This window comes from Lagenorhynchus albirostris, chromosome 2 (genome assembly GCF_949774975.1).
Source record: "Lagenorhynchus albirostris chromosome 2, mLagAlb1.1, whole genome shotgun sequence".
NCBI lineage: Eukaryota > Metazoa > Chordata > Mammalia > Artiodactyla > Delphinidae > Lagenorhynchus > Lagenorhynchus albirostris.
In genome coordinates this window covers 147480438-147503496 of record NC_083096.1, presented here as the reverse complement: position 1 = coordinate 147503496, position 23059 = coordinate 147480438, and the positions used below count along the sequence as shown (strand labels likewise).

The following is a 23059-nucleotide window of genomic DNA, read 5'->3' as shown; positions in this document are numbered from 1 at the left end:
CTCTGCAACGGCAGAGGCCACCACAATGAGAGGCCTGCACACCGCAACGAGGGGTGGCCCCTGCTCGCCACAACTAGAGAGCCTACGCACAGCAACGAATACCCAACGCATCCAAAGAGTAAATAAAATAAATAAATTTTTTAAAAAAAGAACTTTCAAAATACAATATAGCATTATTAACTATACTCACCATGCTGTATATTATATCCCCATTACTTATTTACTTTATAACTGGAAGTTTGTACCTTTTGACCACCTTTGGCCATTTTGGCCACCCTCAAACACCCCCCCCCCAACCTCTTGCAAACCACGAATCTGTTCTCTGTGTCTGTGAGTTCAATGAAATGTTTTGTTGTTGTTGTTTAAATACTGCACATATAAGTGACATATGGTATTTGCCTTTCTCTGTTTTATTTATTTCACTTAGCACAATGCCCTGGAGGTCCATCTATGTCGTCACAAATGGCAGGATTTCCTTCCTTTTTTTACAGCTGAATATTTTCTCATTATATTAATATAATATGATATAATGTAATATAATATAAGATAAATTACATTTTCTTTATCCATTCACCCATCCATGGACACTTAGGTTGCTTTAATATCTTGGCTATTGTAAATAATGCTGCAATTAACATGGTGGTACACATATCTTTTTGAATTAGTGTTCTTGTTTCCTTTGGATAAATACCCAGAAGTGGAATTGCTGAATCATATGGTTCTATTTTTATGCAACCTTTTAAAAAAACTATCTGTCTCTCTACTACATAAATGAAAGTAAAAACCTAATTATCTTTACTATGTAACTTACTCAATAACCAGGGATTCAGTTAAAATAGTAACTTTAAACTGAGCATACAATCTGAAGAATAAAATGAGTGATATATATGTGAGATATGTCTCTAAAATGGAAATAGACCTCATTTAAGATGATTATGTTTATAATTAAAATACAAAAACTTGATTCATGAATCAATACAACCTATAAATGAAATTAAAGGCACAAAATAAGATCTGAGTGGTAACACATGGTTATTTAGGGCTAGTAAAATTTTTTTTAAATTTTATTTATTTTTGGCTGCGTTGGGTCTTCGTTGCTGTGCGTGGTCTTTCGCTAGTTGCAGCGAGCAGGGGCTACTCTTTGTTGCAGTGCACGGGCTTCTCATTGCGGTGGCTTCTCTTGTTGTGGAGCATGGGCTCTAGGCACGTGGGCTTCAGTAGCCGCGTCACGTGGGCTCAGTAGTTGTGGCTCACGGTGTCTAGAGCACAGGCTCAGTAGTTGTGGCACACGGGCTTAGTGCTCCACAGCATGTGCGATCTTCTGGGACCAGGGCTTGAGCCCATGTCCCCTGCATTGGCAAGTAGATTCTTAACCAATGAGCCAACAGGGAAGCCCGGGATAGTCAATATTTTTGTAAAAAAAAAAAAGCAGAATTATTGTTCATTTTTGGCCTTAGAATATTTTTACATAATGACATTTACGGTTTCAAAGATCTACTTTTTCTGCGACCATCACCTAAATGTATTGGGTTGGCCAAAAAGTTCTTTCAGGTTTTTCCATAAGCTCTTACAGAAAAACCCAAACGAATATTTTTGCCAGTCATATTAATCTATTCTGATTCCTAGGGTTATATATTATAGACACTGACTTTTAAGTATGAGAAACCATTTGTTATACCCATACATTTAAAAATTAACAATCAGGACAAAGAAAACACTAAGATCACAAATTAACTCTCAGTATCATAAAATGATACAACATATACATTAAATTCTTGATATAGTCTTCAAAGGTTTTAGGAAAACATGGGAAAGTTACTCTGTAGATAACATTTGATCCTGCATTAGAATTTGGTTCTGGAGATATGGCCTAAAATTTACAAAACAAAATTAACCATAAATGAATAAAGTTAATATTTAGTAAGACTGATTATAAATAAAGCCTAATAATTTGAGTACAACCCTGAATAGTCATAAGTGTGCTAGGAAATCAAATCACTTACTTTGAAAAGATGTAATGTTTCCTTACTAGTTAGTAGCTGGAATCGAAGGTCAGGTAACCTGCCATCACAAGGGAGGCATTCATAAAACTCAGGATCCTTATGTGTCACAGAATAGAGAACTATAATGAAATTTCCAGATTCTGAAAAAACCCTGGATAAAAAAATGCCATTTAATTAAAATTTACTGAGAATAACAAGAATACACTCAAAGAATTCTATGTGAGTCCCTCAATCTAGTTAATAGACTAACTAAACAGTCCAATTTTTGGAAGAAAACTGAGGGGCAAATTTATGCTTACTTTTCCCTGACCAGGGATCGACCCATGCTCCCTTTAATGGAAGCATGGAGCCTAACCACTGGACCACCAGGGAATTCCCTATGCTTACTTTTTAATGTTACTAATTTTTAATTTTTAAAATACATTTATTACAGAATACATATTCCTTGTAAATACTTTAAACAAAAACAGGAATGTATAAAATAGAAAATGAAAACATCCCATTCCACTCTCCAGTTTACAGTATTTACTTCCAGAATTTTCCCCTAGGCATACGCAAACATTTTATACAATTTAACAAAAACAAGATACTATACACACTATTTGCATTTGTTCCTTTTTTTTTGAGGGAAAAGAGAAATAACATTTAATTAAAAGCACACAACATGATTACTAGTGTATTTTTAAACCACATATTCAATAGGTCTGTGATACAGTTTTTTTTTAAATTATTTTTTATTGGAGTATAGTTGCTTTACAATGTTGTGTTAGTTTCTGCTGTACAGCAGAGTGAATCAGTTATACGTATACATATATCCCTTTTTTAGATTTCCTACCCATTTAGGTCACCACAAAGCACTGAGTAGAATTCCCTGTGCTCTACAGTAGGTTCTCATTAGTTATCTATTTTATACATAGTAGTGTATACATGTTGATTCCAATCTCCCAATTCATCCCATCCTCTCCTTCCCCCCTCGGTATCTTTAAGTTTGTTCTCTACAACTGTGTCTCTATTTCTGCTTTGCAAAAAAGTTCATCTGTACCATTTTTCTAGATTCCACATATAAGCGATATTATACAATATTTGTTTTTCTCTTTCTGACTTACTTCACTCTGTATGACAGTTTCCAGGTCCATCCACGTCTCTGCAAATGGCACTATTTCGTTCCTTTTTATGGCTGAGTAATAGTCCATTGTATATATGTACCACATCTTCTTTATCCATTCATCTGTCGATGGATATTTAGGTTGCTTCCACATCCTGGCTATTGTAAATACTGCTGCAATGAACACTGGGGTGTATGTATCTTTTTGAATTATGACTTTCTTCAGGTATATGCCCAGGAATGGGATTGCTGGGTCATATGGTAGTTCTATTTTTAGTTTTTTAAGGAACCTCCATACTGTTCTCCATAGTGGCTCTACCAATTTACATTCCCACCAATAGTGTAGGAGGGTTCCCTTTTCTCCACACCGTCTCCAGCATTTATTGTTGTAGATTTTTTGATGATGGCCATTCTGACTGGTGTGAGGTGATACCTCATGGTAGTTGTGATTTGAATTTCTCTAATAATTAGTGATGTTGAGCATCTTTTCATGTGCCTCTTGGCCATCTGTATGTCTTCTTTGGAGAGATGTCTATTTAGGTCTTCTGCCCATTTTCTGATTGTTTGGGTTTTTTTTGTTATTGAGCTGCATGAGCTGTTTGTATATTTTGGAGATTAATCCCTTGTCAGTTGCTTCATTTGCAAATATTTTCTCCCATTCTGAGGGTTGTCTTTTCGTATTGTTTATGGTTTCCTTTGCTGTGCAAAAGCTTTAAAGTTTCATTAGGTCCCATTTATTTTTGTTTTTATTTTTATCACTCTAGCAGGTAGGTCAAAAAAGATCTTGCTGTGATTTATGTCAAGGAGTGTTCTGCTTATGTTTTTTCCTCTAACAGTTTAATAGTGTCCGTCCTTACACTTAGGTCTTTAATCCATTTTGAGTTTGTTTTTGTATATGGTGTTAGGAAGTGTTCTAATTTCATTCCTTTACATGTAGCTGTCCAGTTTTCCCAGCACAACTTACTGAAAAGACTGTCTTTTCTCCATTATATATTCTTGCCTTCTTTGCCACAGATTAGGTGACCACAGGTGCATGGGTTTATCTCTGGGCTTTCTATCCTGTTCCATTGATCTATATTTCTGTTTTTGTGCCAGTACCATTCTGTCTTGATTACTGTAGCTTTGATGTATAGTCTGAAGTCAGGGAGCCTGATTTCTCCAGCTGTTTTTCTTTCTCAAGATTGCCTTGGCTATTTGGGGTCTTTTGTTTCCATACCAATTGTACAATTTTTTGTTCTAATTCTGTGAAAAATGCCATTGGTAATTTTATAGGGATTGTACTGAATCTGTAGATTGCTGTGGGTAGTATAGCCATCTTCACAATATTGATTCTTCCAGTCCAAGAACATGGTATACATCTCTCCATCTGTTTCAACTTTGATTTCTTTCATCAGCATCTTACAGTTTTCTGAGTACAGGTTTTTTACCTCTTTAGGTAGGTTTATTCCTAGGTATTTTATTCTTTTTGTTGCAGTGGTAAATGGGATTGTTTCCTTAATTGCATTTTCTATTTATTATTTGACAATCTTGGATTTCTTTCCATGTCACTGTTCTATATTATACCTTAGACCTCCCTATTCTTTTTTAGTGACTATCCAGTATTACAATTTATAGATGTGCTATTATTGATTCACCCAGACTTCTAAAAGTGGATATTTAAATTATTCACAATAGTTCCCTACTACAAACACTGATAAAATGAACATTCATTTTATTATTCACTACATGACTCAACAAATATCTGTAAAGTAATCAAGAGTCCTTAAAATACACACCAAAACCCACTATTTAAAAATGCTTTTAGGGCTTCCCTGGTGGCGCAGTGGTTGAGAGTCCGCCTGCCGATGCAGGGGACACGGGTTCGTGCCCCGGTCTGGAAAGATCCCACATGCCGCGGAGCGGCTAGGCCCGTGAGCCATGGCCGCTGAGTCTGCGCGTCTGGAGCCTGTGCTCCACAACGGGAGAGGCCACAACAGTGAGAGGCCCGTGAACCCCAAAAAAAAAAAAAACCTTTTAGTAGTTGTCTCTACTTTGTAAAATGTTGAATGAAAGATAATTTGGGGATATATTACACTATTAACAAAACAAAGCAGTGAGGGTTTAGGAGGCAGAATGCCTATTCTGCTCAATTCCTCTCTCTAGGGTCAGACAAGACCACTGATCAGAATGCTGTAAAGTACTAACCTAAGCTATGCCAAGCAGTGCTGATACCTCCCTGGTTAAAGGCCGGCAGTAATTAAAGAGTCCAGGTATCAAAGAAATTCCCTAACGCTTCATTTTGACAGAGAGAGCTTCAAAACTAACTTCACCAAGCATTTACTATCAATAAATAATTAAAGCAAGACCCGTCACTGATAATAAAACTTAATATTACTAATACGTTAAAATGAATATTTAATTTCTCTTTTATTGCAAATAAAACTAACTATATTATATAATTAAAATAAAATGTAAAAAGTAGAACTGTAGCTTCTGGAGAAAAAACAAGAGATTTTCATTTCAATAAAAATCCTTTCTAAGCAAAATAGAAAAAAAAAGATGGATAAATCGGACTTTAAAAAAAGTCTGGGGGCTTCCCTGGTGGCGCAGCAGTTGAGAGTCTGCCTGCTAATGCAGGGGACACGGGTTCGAGCCCTGGTCTGGGAAGGTCCCACATGCCGCGGAGCGACTGGGCCCGTGAGCCACAACTACTGAGCCTGCACGTCTGGAGCCTGTGCTCCGCAATGGGAGAGGCCGTAATAGTGAGAGGCCCGCGCACCACGATGAACAGTGGCTGCCGCTTGCCACAACTAGAGAAAGCACTCGCACAGAAATGAAGACCCAACACAGCAAAAATAAATAAATTAATTAATACACATGTATTCACACAAACACAATGGGATATTGGCTTAGAATGTATTGAACATATAATTAAAAGAAAAAAAAAGTCTGGGAAAAAATATTAACCAAAGTGAAATGAAATGACAATCTGGGGGAAATAAATTTTTGCCACATATCTATACCAATACAAATACATATATGTATGTACACACGCACATTTTTATAACATATTTATATACACATATATAAAATCTTTGCAGCATATAACATATATTTTAAGAAATATATACTTCACATATTATATAAATGTATATATACAGAGAGTGAAAAAGAAAAAGAGAGCTCTTACAAAGCAATGTGAAAAAGATACACAACCCAACAGAATAATGGCAAGAGACATGATTAGGAGGTTCCCAGAAGATGAGATTATAAAACGTCAGATTTGCGAAGATCAAAAGTCTAATAATGGGGGCATCCCTGGTGGCGCAGGGGTTAAGGATCCGCCTGCCAGTGCAGCGGGCAAGGGTTCGATTCCTGGTCCAGGGAGATCCCACATGCCATGGAGCAACTAAGCCTGTGCGCCACAATTACTAAGCCTGCACTCTACAGCCTGCGAGCCACAACTACTGAGCTCACACCCCACAACTACTGAAGCCTGCGCACCTAGAGCCCGTGCTCTGCAATAAGAGAAGCCACTGCAATGAGAAGCCTGCGCACCACAATGAAGAGTAGCCCCGGCTCCCCGCAACTAGAGGAAGCCCACGCCCCAATAAAGACCCAACGCAGCCAAAAATTAAAAAAAAAAAAAAAAAAAGTCTAATAATGGCCTTCCAGTTACTTCTCTGAGGTCTTGTTGTTTTTCCCTTCCCTCACTCCTCTCCAGCCACGCTACATCCTTGCTGTTCCTTGAAGATGCAAGGTGATCTTTCACCCACAGCTTTGTACCCATCACCCTGTGATACTGCCCCAGACAGCCACATGGCTTACTCCCCCATCTCAAGTCTTTGTCTGCCTGACTGCCCTATTTAAAACTGCAACCCTACCTGCCACTACCAGAGACACAACATCCACCTCCCCTGCTTATTTCTCCACAGCACTCATCACCTTGTAAAATACTATTTATTTTACTTATTTTTTCGGTTTACTGCCTATCTCTGCAGGGTCTTTATTTTGTTTACTGTTTATTGCCAATATCATGAATAGTGCTTGGTACATAGTAGGTGCTCAACAAATACTTGTTCCACAGTGTTAGTGAGGGGATGGAGAAAACAGGCACTCTCAAACACTGTTGGAAAGATTATAAACTGATAGTCTTTGAAGCACAAATTGGCAATATCTACAAAATTTAAAGTGATATACTATTTGACCCAGAAAAACCACTTTTAGGAATTTATTCCACAAATATACTAGTATATACACACAAAGATGTATACACAAAGTTGTCCGCAAGCAAAAGGAGTAGTTTTTAAAATATAGTATATATTATTTACTATTCAGTTGTAAAATATGTGTATTAAATCTGTATGTGCCAAGATTTAGTAATGATTTCCAAGGTATAATGATATAAAGAAAAAAGCAACAGAGAAAAGGTAGAACGGTTTGATCCCATTTGTGATTTAACTTTTACAGACCAGGGAAGGGTGTTATTTGTCTATGCATTGGTATTTCAAGAAGGAAGCACAAGATACTCCTTTAACAGTGATTGTCTCTGGGGATAGGATCTGGGGAAATGCGGTGGAAGAGACATTTTTATTATGTATCTTTATATATATCTGATTTAGTGCCATGTACTTATACTGCCTTTTCATTAAAGTTTTTTTTAAAAAGTGTATTATAGCCACCAAAGCAGACAGAAACAGACTCTGGAATTTTCATTTAATAGATGAAGAAAGTAAGAGGCAAATAATGGCAACATGTACAAAATAACAAAATTAAATGAGGAGTTGAGGTTAGAAATAAAGTTTCCCTATTAGTTCCAATGCTTGTGCTTTAGTTCCAAGAACATTAAACTTCATCCCAAGTGTTTCTTAAGGTACTATCAGCAGCACAGGGTAACAATAAAACACTTGAAACAAATTCAAACTCATTTTCAGTCACTTCCATGAAAATTAATCTTTTTTATAAAATAGGATGCTAGAGTAGATGATCCCTAGGGGTTTTTTTCCACTCATAAAAAGTATGTCTTTTGTGTTACAGTACTGTCATTAGGCAAGTGAATTCCTTCACATTTCCAAGTATAGCACAATGTCACCTTTTTTGTCTGGTTTTATTCCCATTTAGTATAATGTTTGACTTCCTCAGTGTGCCTGTTCTTCTGGTTTCTAAGTATTATAAAAGGTTAAGGCATTGCATGAACTTTAAATAACACCAGTAAAACATGAATGGAGGTGAAGATCAAAATAAAACCCTACAGAAAAAAATATCACTTACCTTTCTTGAATAGAAGAACTGAACATATATCGCAAGCAGCAAGCCCACACCTGAGGACTATAGATATGTATAATTCCAGACAGCCAGCTAAAACAAAAAATAGAAATTAAAAACTATAGTCATTTTACAAATTAGTACTTAACATCCTTTAGATTATGCTCTTCTCAAGGTAATGTGGCAGAAATTCTTGGCATTCATCAGGAACAGATAAAAGGGCTCATAAATAAGAAATCTATGAACATTAAACCATGCTGATAATTAAGAGGGAGACTATAGATATACATATAACCATAGACAGATTCAGAGACAGAGCACTACTTTCTGTCCTCTTCCACTGAAATGATGGTAAAACTGTGGGAAAGAAAATGGTTAACAATAGAGGTGAAAGCAGAAATCAATTAGAATCAATTAGCCTGCACTAGAAAGAATAGGCTGAATTAGGGGAGAAAGAAGTTAGCAGCCTAAAACCATAGAGTTATTGAGAGGATTTAAGTCTATAATTATACAGGTAGGCTGAAAAACGGAAAACGCTTTTAAAAAATTTTTTTTTTTATTATTTTCTTAAGTATTTATTTATTTATTTTGGCTGCACTGGCTCTTAGTTGCAGCATGCAAACTCTTAGTTGTGGCATGCATGCAGAATCTAGCTTCCCGACCAGGGATTGAACCCCGTCCCCTGCATTGGGAGCACGGGGTCTTACTCACTGGACCGCAGGGAAGTCTCAGAAAACTCTTAATAGATATTCACTTAGCAGCAATAACACACAGCCACTACCAGGACCAGAGCAAAAAGACTGTAAGGAGATTTCGTGGTCCACAGAACATTTCTGTACTCTCATGTTTTGTCTGCATATACCATTCCCACATATGGGTTCCCTTCCCAGTCAATCCTCTCTTCTATTATCTATACACTTAAAGGTCCAGCTCAAGTTTGCCTTCTCTAAGAAAATGTCCCCTATCATCTCTCTTGCAAACAGTAATAGTGCTCACTGTCTAAATTGTTTATTTCATAGTAAATCATACACTTTCTTATTATTTATCTTTCTATGTGGGAATATTTGAATATTTTATCGCCTCACCTTTAATTATTAATTCCTTGAGGAGCTTTAAATCCCAACACAGTATGAAACATAATACTATTTATAGGGTAAGCACTCATTAAATACTGAATTAGTATAAATTTCTGACTGAATAATCTATCTAAATATCATTAACCACCAACTCGAAAAGAGATCTCCATAAACACTAAAGAGAATTTCTGCAAAATTGCCTGGCAGTGAATTTTAAACAGTGTTATCCTGAGTCCTGAGTTCTTCAAGATGCCTTAAGGACAGGGGTAGTGAATAAGGTTAAAGAAACAGGGCTCTAAGGCTTCAACTTCAACCAGAAGAATTCAGTTTTGTTTTATATACTGGAATTCTTCCTAAGATTGGACAAAAATCTTATTTTAACTGATTCAGCTGTTAAAATAAGAAAGCTTAAGCATCATTAGCATTTATGGTTTTATAAGGTGATCCAAATATTAATACATATTCATAGTACAAATGATTCACATGCTTATAATATACATTTGAATACATACATGGCTGAAAAGGTTTTCATAAGTAATGCAATACTTACATTCCCACTAATGGGAGAGAATAAATCTTGGGATCAGTTTCCAGCAAAAGTAACAATTTGCGTGTCTCATCCATGGTAAGATATCTAAACAGAAGACATTCATGTAAAAACAATTGGAAATATGCACTTTTACCTAAAAGAGATAATCTGAGTGCTGAAGAAGTATATTTTAGGCAGAGGAGAGGATTCAAATGAATAATTTCTTTTACATACACATGCACACAAAGAAAACAGTTCAAAGTGTAGAAAAATATTCTACTAATTATGAGGATGACATGGAAGAGATTTAATATCTTAAAATTTCTATGTATTAAAATGGTCACTGAAGATTACATACCTTTTGAAAAAGTTTGCTCTAAAAAGTATCAACTTTTTTAAATCAAAAGTATTAAAATCAAGGCTAACAAGTGCAGAACCAAATAGGTTTCCCTGGGAGAAATGAATTTCCTGTTGCTGGAAGTATTCAAGCATGCAGGTGACTTGACAAGATTGCAACAGATGTGACTTCTCACTGAAGGAGGCTGAATTAGGTGAGGGATATTCAATCTTCCATGTACTATATTCCTCCAACCGCTATCAAAGAATTTTGCAACCATCATGATAGAACCCCAAAGCTCACTTTTCCCTAAAAGGACATTATACTACATTTATACTTTGTTAATATAATATACTTATTACTGACAATAAGTTTTAAGAATTTGATAAGTACAGTACAACTGTCAAGAGTTTACTGTTATGGCTTTAAAACACAAAAGTAAAAACAATGCCATTTGTGATATAAAGTCTTAATAGTATCACTGAGGATACATTTTATTGCTATAATAACCCTAAAACACAAAGATGATGAATTTATCAAGCCATGTGACAATATGATTAAGCCTGAGTTGGCACGAGATTTATGTATCAACAATGACCCTTACACCTGCTTTGAGAGCTCTTCTGCCTTGACAACCTGATAAACCAGCTTAGGCTTTCCATGATTTTCCCAGGCAATTTGGACACACCTTCCTGCTTTCCCTGCACTATATATAAAACTCTATTACGTTTATCCACATTGTGTTTACATGATAATATACTTAGTGGACAGTAAGTACGGTTTTTTTATATATTTAATGCCAGTGTATAAAACAATACTATTCCACAATGGATCCTAATAAATATTAGGGTAAACAAGTGAATGTGGTCAAAGAAAAAGGCAAACGTCATAAATTAAATAATTCTAGGTAGAAAGGGGCAAGAGGAATAGGTGATTAGGTAGAATACTGAACATCCTGGGTTACTACTGGCATGCCAAGGGGTCACAAAGGAATAATTCAAAGAAAGGTAAATTCATGCTTCACTAGATGGACTCAGGTACTAAGGAAAATAAATTAATTTTTTGGTTAATTTTAACATAAATTTCTATGTACCAATTGAGAAGTATTTTATTACTCCAAGAGAATTAAATGTTCAATTTAATTCAAACACTTTTTAATCACTATCACCTTTGACCATTCCATGATTTTGGAATATAGCAACGCTTTTTCTTTTGTGCCACCCCAACCAGAAAGGTGCTCTGATCAGCATGTGGGAACTTTCTTGCTGTTCCAGGGACACTCTGAAAAGAAAATCCTTTTTCTTATCCTCTTTTGAAGAGGCATATTTGGTAGACAAGACTTGAAGTTGAGTTTACTTTGCCAAACATTTCGAGCTCTAGAGACCTAACAGGAACTAGGGTGGAGTCAGTGGGAAAGGAAGCCAGAAGTGAACTGCTTAGACTTTAAAGCAGTTGGTGCTTACATTGTCTGATTTAGCTCAGTAGACAATGGATAAAGAAAGTGGATGAGGATTCAGGGAAGCAGCCCTGCTGAGGATCAGAAAGCAAGCAATTTGGCTTACATTTCCTAAGAAACTAAGAGTGCTAATAGGAAGCTAGAGAGGATGCTGCTTCAGCTATGTGAGGAAACTCCACCCTCAAGTGGTTGACAATTTGGTAAGCAAGAGTATCATACATTATAATTTAATAATCTCCTTTATCTGCAGTGCTCATTATTCACAATTAAAACTGCATATTATAGGACTTCCCTGGTGGTGCAGTGGTTGAGAATCTGCCCGCCAATGCAAGGGACACGGGTTCGAGCTCTGGCCCAGGAAGATCCCACATGCCGCGGAGCAACTAAGCCCGTGCACCACACTACTGAGCCTGAGCTCTAGAGCCTGCAAGCCACAACTACTGAGCCCACGTGCCACAAATACTGAAGGCTGTGTGCCTGGAGCCCGTGCTCCGCAACGAGAAGCCACGACAATGAGAAGCCCGCGTACTGCAACGAAGAGTAGCCCCCGCTCACCGCAACTAGAGAAAGCCCGTGCACAGCAATGAAGACCCAACACAGCCAATAAATAAATAAATTAATTAATTATTTTAAAACCCCTGCATATTATAAATAATTCTCCAGCCTCCATTAGGCTCATTATCAGAAAACTATATTCAGCAAAAATTAACAATTTTTTCACCTTCCTTGGTTGTTTATCTAGCTGCCACAGATCTCAGGCATGTAAACTGACCAAACAATTATTTCACATTATGTGAATAACATGAAAATATACTAATGTGACAAATATTTAAAATTTTGGATGAATAGGTCTTTTACTTACCCATATTTATAGGTACCTTGAACTTGAGAAATATTCAGATTACTGCTCAAGTTTCTTGCCAGAGCTGTTGGAATAATGGGGATGGGCTTCACAGGTGTGCATTTAAAGGTATTTGCTAGAGTTACTGCTGCCCAATCCAAGTCAAAATCCACAGTGTCCAAACTCTCCCTGAAAGTGATATGAGCTCTTAGGGAAAGCAGTTTACCACAATCCAAGGAATCTTTGCTACACACATGATGCTGCAGAGCCTGAGGAATCAATATTATACAATTATTTTAAAGCTTTGAAATTTGTCCTTATCTCTGAAGGTTTTGTTTCATATATCTTATATTAATAAAATTAAACAATTTCTGATTTGCAACATTTCAATTCTCTTATTTCTTCCATGTGACCAAAAGGTTATATGAATAATTATGTTAAAGCAAAAAAGATTTATATACCAAGCTCCATCATATATTTCCAACCTATATGTCCCAGCAGCATTTTAAACTCTTACTGGAGAATGTCGCTTTCAATAAATATTTATTACGTGGGTAAAAATGGACATAAATTAACTTTGACTCAGTCTCAGAGAATCTAAGGTCCATTCCTCTCCGATTCTTTTCTATTACTCCAAATTGTCAAGTTAGTTCTTCCTCTGTAGTTGCTCATGCAGACTGTGCCCTTTCTGGTCTCACTGCCACCACTCTGCTATAGGCTAATACACCCCCCTCTAATACACACCTGACTACTGCAATGGCCTAACTATTCTGACTTCAGTCAGCCCTCCCTATCACATTAACCATCCCTGATTTAACAGTATTTCCTCTTTTCAGAAATTTTCAATGAAAAACATGGCCCATTAGATAAAGTTCAAATTCCGTAGCCTGGCAGACAAGGCTCTCTATGATCTAAACAAACTAATACTCAAGTCTGACTGCCCACAAATCCAGCAAAACTCTCCACCCTCAATGTTACCCTGAGTACATGTTGCACTTTGCTATCTTGGTCATGTTGCTTCCTCTTCTGGAATGCTACCCATATTACCTACCTAGGATTTCTGTCCTCAGAAACCATATCTAATTGCATTTTAGGTCAACATCATTTAGTCAGAAATTAAATGAATACCTATTAAATATGGGTTTATTAAAATATAACACAGTACACATAGTTTGATTCTTGTGTTGGATAAGAAATAATCACATATCAACAAATCTCACCTTAAAAGCTGAATTGAAGTCATCTGCATTGTGCACTATTATTTCTCTTGAACAAAGTCCTTGAGTATGAATTGTGCATGGGATCACAAAGTCCCCAGGAAGAGAAGCAGTAGGGGTTCTTTCTAAGCATTCAGGTACCTCTCGACCAGGATCAAAACGATCTATTGTCAATGTCACACTTTCTTCATCTGAAGAACAAAAATAGCAGTTATTATATAGCACGCCAATTATGAAATGTGAAATTAACCAAGCAAGCCTAGATTACAGGAAAGTATTTTGTTCATACTAAGAGTACATTAAACTTTCATTAAAAAAAAATGACTTACATATATATTTATCCACCTGACCAAACTGTAAAGTCTATGATGAGTAGTGTCAACTTTTACTCATCTTCATAACGTTGGTATACAGTAAAGAAAATTAGCCAAAGTACATTACAGTAATTGACTGAAACAGTAAACATAAAATCTATTATACTCATAAAAATAATTTTTCAAAGTATATTACCTTCATCTACTGTGAGAGAACCAAGTAAAAAGCATGGCAAGTTTTCTTTATTCTGCTTAGCATGACGACAAGCAAGTCGGATGGTCTTTTCAGTTACCACAAGCTTTGGATTTCTGAAAAATAACAAATGTCTTTTACGAATGTGGTGGATCTGACAGCCTAAAAAACCTTCCTGCCATGAAATGTTGCCTAAGATATAATACACATCTTTTAAAATGTACAGAAAGATCACTGTTGGGAAATCCTAGGGTCAAAGGCAGCAGGTAAGGAGGGCTACCTGGAAAGCAGAATTGCAATAAGCAGACACTGAAGTTATAGTTGTTCTCCAGGCATTCATAAAATTCTTAATTTTATGAATTTTAGGATCAAGAACCTATGAGCCCTCCTGTTTTTGTAAACAAAGTTTGATTGAAATAGTCACATCCATTTGTTTACATATGATCTATGGACTTCAGATACTAGCATTACTGAATACAGAATACAAATACAATTCATATGTTTAAAGGAATATAAAAAGGACTCTAGAATATGAGTAAGGAACAAGATACTATGAAAAAAGACAAGACAAATTTATTATTCTATAAACTGTGTGTATATATTATAAATAATCTTTCACATATATAGCATACTCCCACATTTAAAAACCTAAATGAGGGCTTCCCTGATGGCGCAGTGGTTGAGAATCTGCCTGCCAATGCAGGGGACACAGGTTCAAGCCCTGGTCTGGGAAGATCCCACATGCCACGGAGCAGCTGGGCCCGTGAGCCACAACTACTGAGCCTGCGCGTCTGGAGCCTGTGCTCCACAACAAGAGATGCCGTGACAGTGAGAGGCCCACGCACCGCGATGAAGAGTGGCCCCTGCTCGCCGCAAGGAGAGAAAGCCCTCACACAGAAACGAAGACCCAACACACCCAAAAATAAAAATAAACCCAACCAAATATTTTTTAAAAATCAAATTAAGGTATATGTTCTAAACTACCCCAGGAAAAAAAAAAAACCTAAATGAACAGATTAGATGGCAACTAAGCACAGCTAAAGAGAAAATTAGAAGAGCTGAAGAGCAAAAGAAATTACTCAAAATGAAGTAGAGAAAAGATGGCAATAGAAAATATAGGTTAACAGACATGTAGAAAATGAACAAGTCTGACAAATATTTAAACTTCCACAAGACACTCTCTGTTTTTGTCAATGATACCACCCTTCTCTGAGAACTTAAATACTTTTTTTTTTTTTAAATTTATTTTTGGCTGTATTGGGTCCTCGTTGCTGCATGCGGGCTTGCCTCTAGCTGTGGTGAGTAGGGGCTACTCTTCGTTGAGGAGCACGGGCTTCTCGTTGCGGTGGCTTCTCTTGTTGTGGAGCACGGCCTCTAGGCATGCAGGCTCAGTAGTTGTGGCAAGAAGTCTCAGTAGTTGTGGCTCGCAGGCTCTAGAGCGCAGGCTCAGTAGTTGTGGCGCATGGGCATAGTTGCTCCGTGGCATGTGGGATCTTCCTGTACCAGGGCTTGAACCTGTGTCCCCTGCATTGGTAGGCGGATTCTTAACCACTGCACCATGAGGGAGGCCCTTAAATACTTTTTGACTTGTAATTTTCCTTTAGTTCCTCTATTCAGTTGATCATCAAATGCTATACATTTCTTCAAAACACCTTGTTTCATTCTTTCCTCTTGGTCTCAACACTGCTACACTGCTCTAAACCCTTATAAGAGCTAGCATTTATTGACTACCTCCTATGTCCAGGTACTGTGCCAACTGCTGCTTTACAGCCTGTCTCATTTAATCCTTACAAAAGTACTATGAAACAAGTGTCATATCCCCATTTTATAAATAAGGAAACTGATCCTTGGCTACTTTACTGAGGTCACTTAAATAAGAAAGGGTAAAATCAGGATTTGACCCTCCAGGAAGTCTGACTCCAGTTACACCACCTTAAACCACTACAGAATAAATCTACGTTCCTTGGATTACAGAAAATCATCTTGCATTAGGCTGACTCTAGGGTCTCCCCACTATGATCCATCCTTCTTAGAACTCTGCTTTTAGCAAGTAACTTTCTTAAATATAAAATCTCAGTGGATCTCTATTTTCTATTACTTGAAGACTAAGCTTCTATGTCTTTCTTTCACAATCCTGGCCATAACCAAAATATTTTATGTTCCTTCTAATATGGTCTATTCAACTCAAAATCAATCTTCTCAGTGTTCTTCAAAGACACCATGTGGAAACATGACAAAAAACTCAGTTTTTATTATATTTTGTCTCTTTTGATTTCCTATAATACTTAGAACTTTAGATTTGCAGAATATTTTAACTGTGAAATTAAGATTACTTCTTAAAAGCACAAGGAACAGATTTAAGAAGCAGCAGAAAGAATACTTTGTATGAGGGGAGCTCCTGAATAGAAAAGTTTAAAAAAAAAAATTGGGTCACTGTAATCATTGCCTTACATATTCTTTTGACTCCTGTTTAACCTGGTTTGATTTGGAAAGAGAAACGTTTTATACCTGTGGTAATTGAGACGTAAGTAGATATAATCTCCAATTGGCACTGGGTTCCAAAGTGCACATTTTGATGGAGGAAAATAGAAAGGCACCATCCTGCTTGAAGAAAACCTTAAAAAAAATTTTTTTTTAAATCAAAGCACAATGAAAAACAGTAGAAATTTTACAAGAAACAGTTTAACTGTAAATGATAGGGTTTTCAGATTACTTTTGTAATTTTAGAATTGAAAAATATTTTTAAAAAGTAAAAAGGAAAGAAAAATCACTTGTAACTCTGCTATCAAGAGAATAAGCACTCAAAATTTAGGTATGACTTTCTGTCCTTTTTATCCTATCCATATATATATTTATATACACGTGAGTCTTTTTAAAAAGAACTGGGAATATCAATTCTATATAATCTTCTTTAAGTAACTGAAAAATGAATATAAACCATGTATTTACATTTAAAATTAATATCCATCCTTCTGAACTGATTTCTAGATAACACTTAAAAAATCATGAAAAGCACAAAAACTTTTCAGGGTTTTCAAATTTGGTATCTTGGGCCCTATCACATGAGTTTTTTATGTTATTGTTCTGTGTTTTTTGGGGTATTTTTTGGCAGTGCCACGTGGCATCAGGCACCAGGGATCGAACCTGTGCCCCCTGCAGTGTAAGCGTGGAGTCTCAACCACTGGATGGACAGGGAAGTCCCACACATAAATTTAATTAGTGAAGCATCAAAAGGACATCATTAATAAATCTCCACAAAGATCACGCAAGCAATGTAAAGCAAGATTTCAATGTTAAATCATATAGGATATCATCACAGAGTTTTTAATCACATGTAATTAAAGCAAGAAATCTCTGACAGTGAGCTACCTACAAAAGTGCATTTGCATGGTAGTAGATTATGAAATAGTTGAACTGAAAAAATATTTATCATATCATGCACTAAGAATATCTTGTTCTAGATCTTACTTTCATGTTTCATCTGATAAAACTTCTCAACTAAAATATTAGCCCCAGGGCCTTTCCTAATGGTCCAGTGGTTAAGAATCCACCTTCTGATGCAGGGGATGCAGGTTCGATCTCTGGGTTGGGGAACTAAGATCCCCCATGCCTCGGGGCAACTAAGCTCCCGTGCCCTCAACTAATGAGCACTCGGGCCACAACTAGAGAGAAGCCCATGCACTGCAGCGGAGGATCCCGCGTGCCGCAACTAAGACCCAGCACAGCCAAATAAATAAATAAATTTTTTTTTTTTTAAAAAAAGAAGTCAATTGCAGTAAAAAATATACATATATTAGCCCATTTACTGATCACCTACTATGTACCAGGCATCCTACTGGCCACTTTACATATACAATATTTCTCACTAAAACTGTTCCAGAAACACTTTATTGTCCACTTTATAGATAACAAACTGTAGCTTTTATAACTTGATACAGCAACTAAGTAGCAGAGCTGGAATTTGAATCTAAGTGTGGCTGATTTCAAAGCTTATACTAGTAGAAACTGAATGATGTAGTGCTTTATCCACCACATTCTTAGCTATTTGCTTTCAAATCTTTGTCTGATTTGAGCTCATAATATCTATAAGGATTTTTAATCTCCCTTTTTTGAAATGAGGACACAGTCTGAAATTAAGAAATTTGTTCAAGGTCACAAAGGTAGTAAGTGACCAACTGTCAAGTTATCTATACCTCTATATCTAATATATTTATTATTTACCAATTGGTGAGAGGCAGTATGATATAAGGGTTAAAAGCAAAGCCTGGAAATCAGCTGCTTAGGTCTGAAACCTGGCTTCAAAATTTGCTGGCTATGTGACCTTGATCAAGTTATTTAATGTCTCCGTGCCTCAGTTTCCTCAGCTGTTAAAAAGAATAACATCAGTATCTCCTGGTAGAGTTATACTGAATATGAGTCAATTAATGTAAAATGCTTAGAAAAATTCCTGGCTTATTTTAAGTGCTCAATGTTAGCTATTTCTTTCTGCTCTAAGTAGTCCATTGTACCTTTAAAGCCCAACCTACACTACTTCAGGTTTACTTCCTTGCAGTACAGAATAGAAATCATTTCAGGTTTAAATATTGGCTATACCATTTACCAACTATATAACTTTGGGTTAGTTCATCTCTCTATGCTAGTTTCCTCATTTAAAAAAAAAAAGAGGGGGATAATAATAGTACCTACTCCTCATGGGTTTGTTGTGAGGATTAAATAAAAATAATGTATGCAAAGTGCTTAGCACAAGAGCAAGATTTCAATAAATGCCATTATTAGTCTTTTTTCTTAATCTAAGGTATACAGGTAGACTTCAGAGGCAAGAGAGACACAAATGCCCTGAAATTGGGTGCAAAATGTTGCATGTATGTATAAAAGTATTTTTCCTTATAGGGAATGAGATTCATGGCTATCAGATATTCAAAGGGGTCTGTAACCAAAAATAATTCAAAACTGCTGCCCTAAAGCCCACAGATTACTGAAAACCAGAGTTCAATAAATGAATTAAAAAACTAGAGTTGAATATACCAGGAATAATCAGTTTAAATCACACGAGTATATTAACTTCTCTAGAATGTAAGGAATGGATTTGACCCAATAATAAAATTAAAGAGAAGAACAGAGGTTGACAAATTTTCAAAGAATAAGAGGTAGCAACAGGACAGAACAGAAGGGCCAAAATTAAGTAAAAGGAATATGATAGCCTCTTTGGGTCATGCTTCCCATTGTCTTCATCAAGAACATCTGGCACAAAGAAAAATAATACAGAAAATAAAGGTAACTCATGGATGCAATTCTAGTTTAGAAGAAAAAAATTCACACGTCAGCATTAATTGTTCTTCTCTGGGGGAGAAAAGAACAATAAATGATCCAAAGAGCCAAATAACACAAGCCAATTTGCCTGGTCCTCACAGTAATGACAAACTGAGAAAATCAGGAGACAGCTGGCAAGCTCCTCCTTCCTATACCACTTGAGTGGGCAAAGGCTTAGGGACATGTAGGAAACTTGCTACATCCAATGTGAAATTTTTCCCATCAAGGAATTAGGGTTTAGAAGAAGGAACTCAACCACTTTCCCATTTGTCTAGGATGTAAATAAATATGTATGTGATCTTTAGCCTCAAAAGTTCAGGTACTATTTCATGAATAAAAAGACCCTCTGTGAAACTAAAATAAGGGAAGGAGGAAATAAGACTAATATTTACTGAGTGCCTACTATGTCCCAGATCCTTTAGTTTAGTAATCTTATTTAACCCTTCACAATTATCTTCTGTTAGAGATTACTGTCCCCAATTTACAGATGAGGAAACTGAGGCTTAGAGAAGTTAAATAACTTGAACACGGTCATCCACCTAATAAGAGGTAGAGCTGGGATATGGACCCAGATTTCCTGGTTCTAAAGATTATTTTTTCCCTTCTATTCCAACCCAAGTTATATGAGCAGCTGTGAAAGAAAACATTTTGTAAAAATATTTCTATACCTGGTATTCATCTGGGTCCCTGTGAGAGGATACGTAGGCTCCATGATAGTTGGTGAATGATTTACTCAATTTCACATGCTCAGGATCCTAAAGAAGTAAAAAGAATATTACTAATGAGTGACAAAAACGAAAAACAAAAGGAAACACGATTTAACCACATATTAAGAAAATAACAGACAAAGTTAGGTTACTTAAGTGAAGTGTCTTCAACCATAATTAATAAGATAAAGTGCCTGTGGATTCTGATCATTTTCATACTTTACAGTATTCAGTATAATTAATGTTAATATTTATTCTAGGCAGTAAAACCCACCAATATATCTATTCATTAAAGAAAGTACAGATTCTGCCCCAAGATCCTTGTATGAATTTAGTGAGCTGGGTAGGGCAGTCGTAGTTTGGGCATGAGATTTTGACCAAAAGCCTCATAATATTCAGAAAACCACAAAGAAGCAAATAGGAACAATTTGGGCCAGATGTTTATTAGGTCTATAATAAAGTCAATGAATCTTCAATCTTGTGGAGATGGGAGGCAAATGCTGCATATCCACAAACTAACTTGTATCAGTGCCAAGTCAGTGGTGTTTCTTTGGCTCCACATACCTTCTCTGGGTAATCTCATCCACTCTCAATTGTTTCCACACCTATCTGTATATACCAAACTTTCGGCTTCTGCCTCTCTTTTGAGTTTCAAGCCCATATTTCTAATTGCCCACTGGATATCTAAATCTAGATATTATCTAAGCAAAATACAAACCTCAAAGTCCTTTCTTTACAGTTCATTATTTGCTATGTCTTTTTATTAAATCTTAGAGTTAATCTTTAGGCCCTGTACATTCTACTTCAATTCTAGCAAAAATGAATTGTTTAAAGCAAGATAAGGAAGGAGAGAGTTATTCATGCTGGTGCAGAAGTCATTTAGAAGAATTTTTTAGTTAAAGTCAGAAGTTGGAAATATTTACAAGAACAAAATCCTATTGAAAGTGCCCTTGTAAGGTTGATAAAAAGTACCTCTTAGAGGCATCTGGACGTCACACAGCTTCCAGGCAATGCATGTTTTAAACTCTAAAGTCCTTCTATGCTACTTGGTTGTCATGGATAACAATATTCAGATTGATAGTCGTAACTCTAGGAAGTAATAAAGTGCCGTTTTTCTTCATTAAACAAAAGAGTCTTAAAACTCCATATTTGTCTGCTCTTCCTTTATGCATTAGGGTAAAAAGATAATGTTGACCTACTTCTCATTATAAAAAAAACACACGAGACAGTTTATTCTGACAGTAACACACAAGCAATTAAAGCTAGTGAAACATAACACATATACCTAGCAAAACATATTCTCCCTGGATAACAGAAAGCATCAAGTCATCCTTACCTCTTCCTTCCTCCCTCTTCCCCGATGTAAATTCTGTCTTTCCATCTCTGCTACCTGAGTTCCTGACTTCATCAGCTCTCACCAGATTTACTGAAATGTCCCCACAGTGCTGCTAGAAGGGTTATTTCTATATAAATCTGATCAAGTTATTCTGCTTGAAGAGTTGATGGCTCTTCTTTATGTACAGAATAAAGGACCTTCAAAATCTGGCCCCATCCTATTATTCCAAACTTAACCCCTATTCACTCCTCCAACAACACAATCAAAGTGAACTACTTGCAGTTCCCGAGTATCTCTGCATGCAGGCTGTCCCCTTTACTTGGAAAGCTCTGGTAAACCCCCAGCATCCTTCACAATCCAATCCGAATGTCAACTCCTCTGTGAAACCATTTCCTAGGCACCATGGTGGTGTTACTACCGCCTGTGTTCACATACACAGCATTTTCACGCTTTGTTGTTTATACATTACTTCCAGTAGACCACGAACTTCAAACGTTAACTGATTCCCTACTATGTAGCTGTCCGAGCACACAGGGCTTTAGTCAAGAAATTTTCACAGTAAAAACTTTAAACGGCATGTTATCGATTCCAAACCACCGTCACACACCTACGTACAAACGATTCCCAAGGAATTCATGGTCCGCTTAATTTGTTTCTCCTACTAGCTTCCCTTCATTTCATTAGTCCAGGCTCCTGGAGGCCTGAACCCACCACTGGGCCCTGAGTGTTGCCCACCCTCCTTCCTCCCGTCCTGCTGCCGCTCCTCAGGGGAACCGAAGCACATATCCCCACTCACCTCAACCTCCGCCGAGTCGAGGTTTGTTTGTTGGGCCGGAACAGAGGTCGGCCCCAAGGAGCGCCTCCGCCGACTCCGCCCCGCCTCTGGGACGTTGAGGTCGCGGGAACCAGGGCGGCAAACAGAAACTCGCGAAACCGAAGTCCGCGCCGCGCCTGTTGACTGGTCAGAAGCCCAACCCGTCAGGGAGCAAGGGCGGTGCCGAAGGCGTCACTCACGGTCGCCGCGACACCCTGGCGCTCCAGCCAATCAGCGCCCCGCACTGGTCCCATACCGACCAATCCCAAGCTTCCGTGGAGAAAGGAGGGCGCCACCCGCCATCCAGGATTAGATTCCGGAGGATTTAAACACTTCAATTTCGTCAACGGTTAAGTTCCGGGGTGGGGCGGGATTTGCGCACGCGCAGTGAAAAGCCCAGCCTGGCGGATGAGAGGATGGCAGAGGAAACCGGAAGTGCTCGTTGCCCTGGTCCTCGCTCGGCGACTAGAAGCGTACCAAATCCCTTGATTGGACAAAAAGAGAGGGGAAGTTAGATTTCTTCCAGTTTCTTTCCTAAGAATCGTCCTTTCCTCTCAATAACATAAAAAAATTTTAG

General features: G+C 37.2%; 1 protein-coding gene across 1 annotated transcript; it reads right to left on the bottom strand.

Annotated features, from left to right (window-relative positions):
* Positions 1 to 1081: 1081 nt before the first annotated feature.
* STIL (STIL centriolar assembly protein) lies at positions 1082 to 22580 on the bottom strand. The gene is made up of 10 exons (XM_060142612.1): positions 22465 to 22580; positions 20294 to 20380; positions 16824 to 16931; positions 14319 to 14431; positions 13812 to 13999; positions 12613 to 12860; positions 9979 to 10062; positions 8359 to 8445; positions 2004 to 2154; positions 1082 to 1368 (listed from the first exon to the last, which is right to left on the bottom strand). Exons 2-10 carry the CDS (start codon positions 20335 to 20337, stop codon positions 1273 to 1275), a joined length of 1119 nt encoding a protein of 372 aa, XP_059998595.1. The 5' UTR covers positions 20338 to 20380; positions 22465 to 22580; the 3' UTR covers positions 1082 to 1272.
* Between the last annotated feature and the right edge of the window lie 479 nt (positions 22581 to 23059).

Coding starts and splice junctions, on each gene's coding strand:
- STIL (XM_060142612.1), bottom strand. CDS start 20,337: ATGGAGCCTACGTATCCTCTCACAGGGACCCAGATGAATACCAG. Junction 14,000..14,318: donor TTCTCTCACAGTAGATGAAG/GTAATATACTTT, acceptor TTTGTTCTTCAG/ATGAAGAAAGTGTGACATTG. Junction 8,446..9,978: donor TCTCTCCCATTAGTGGGAAT/GTAAGTATTGCA, acceptor TTTTTGTTTTAG/CTGGCTGTCTGGAATTATAC.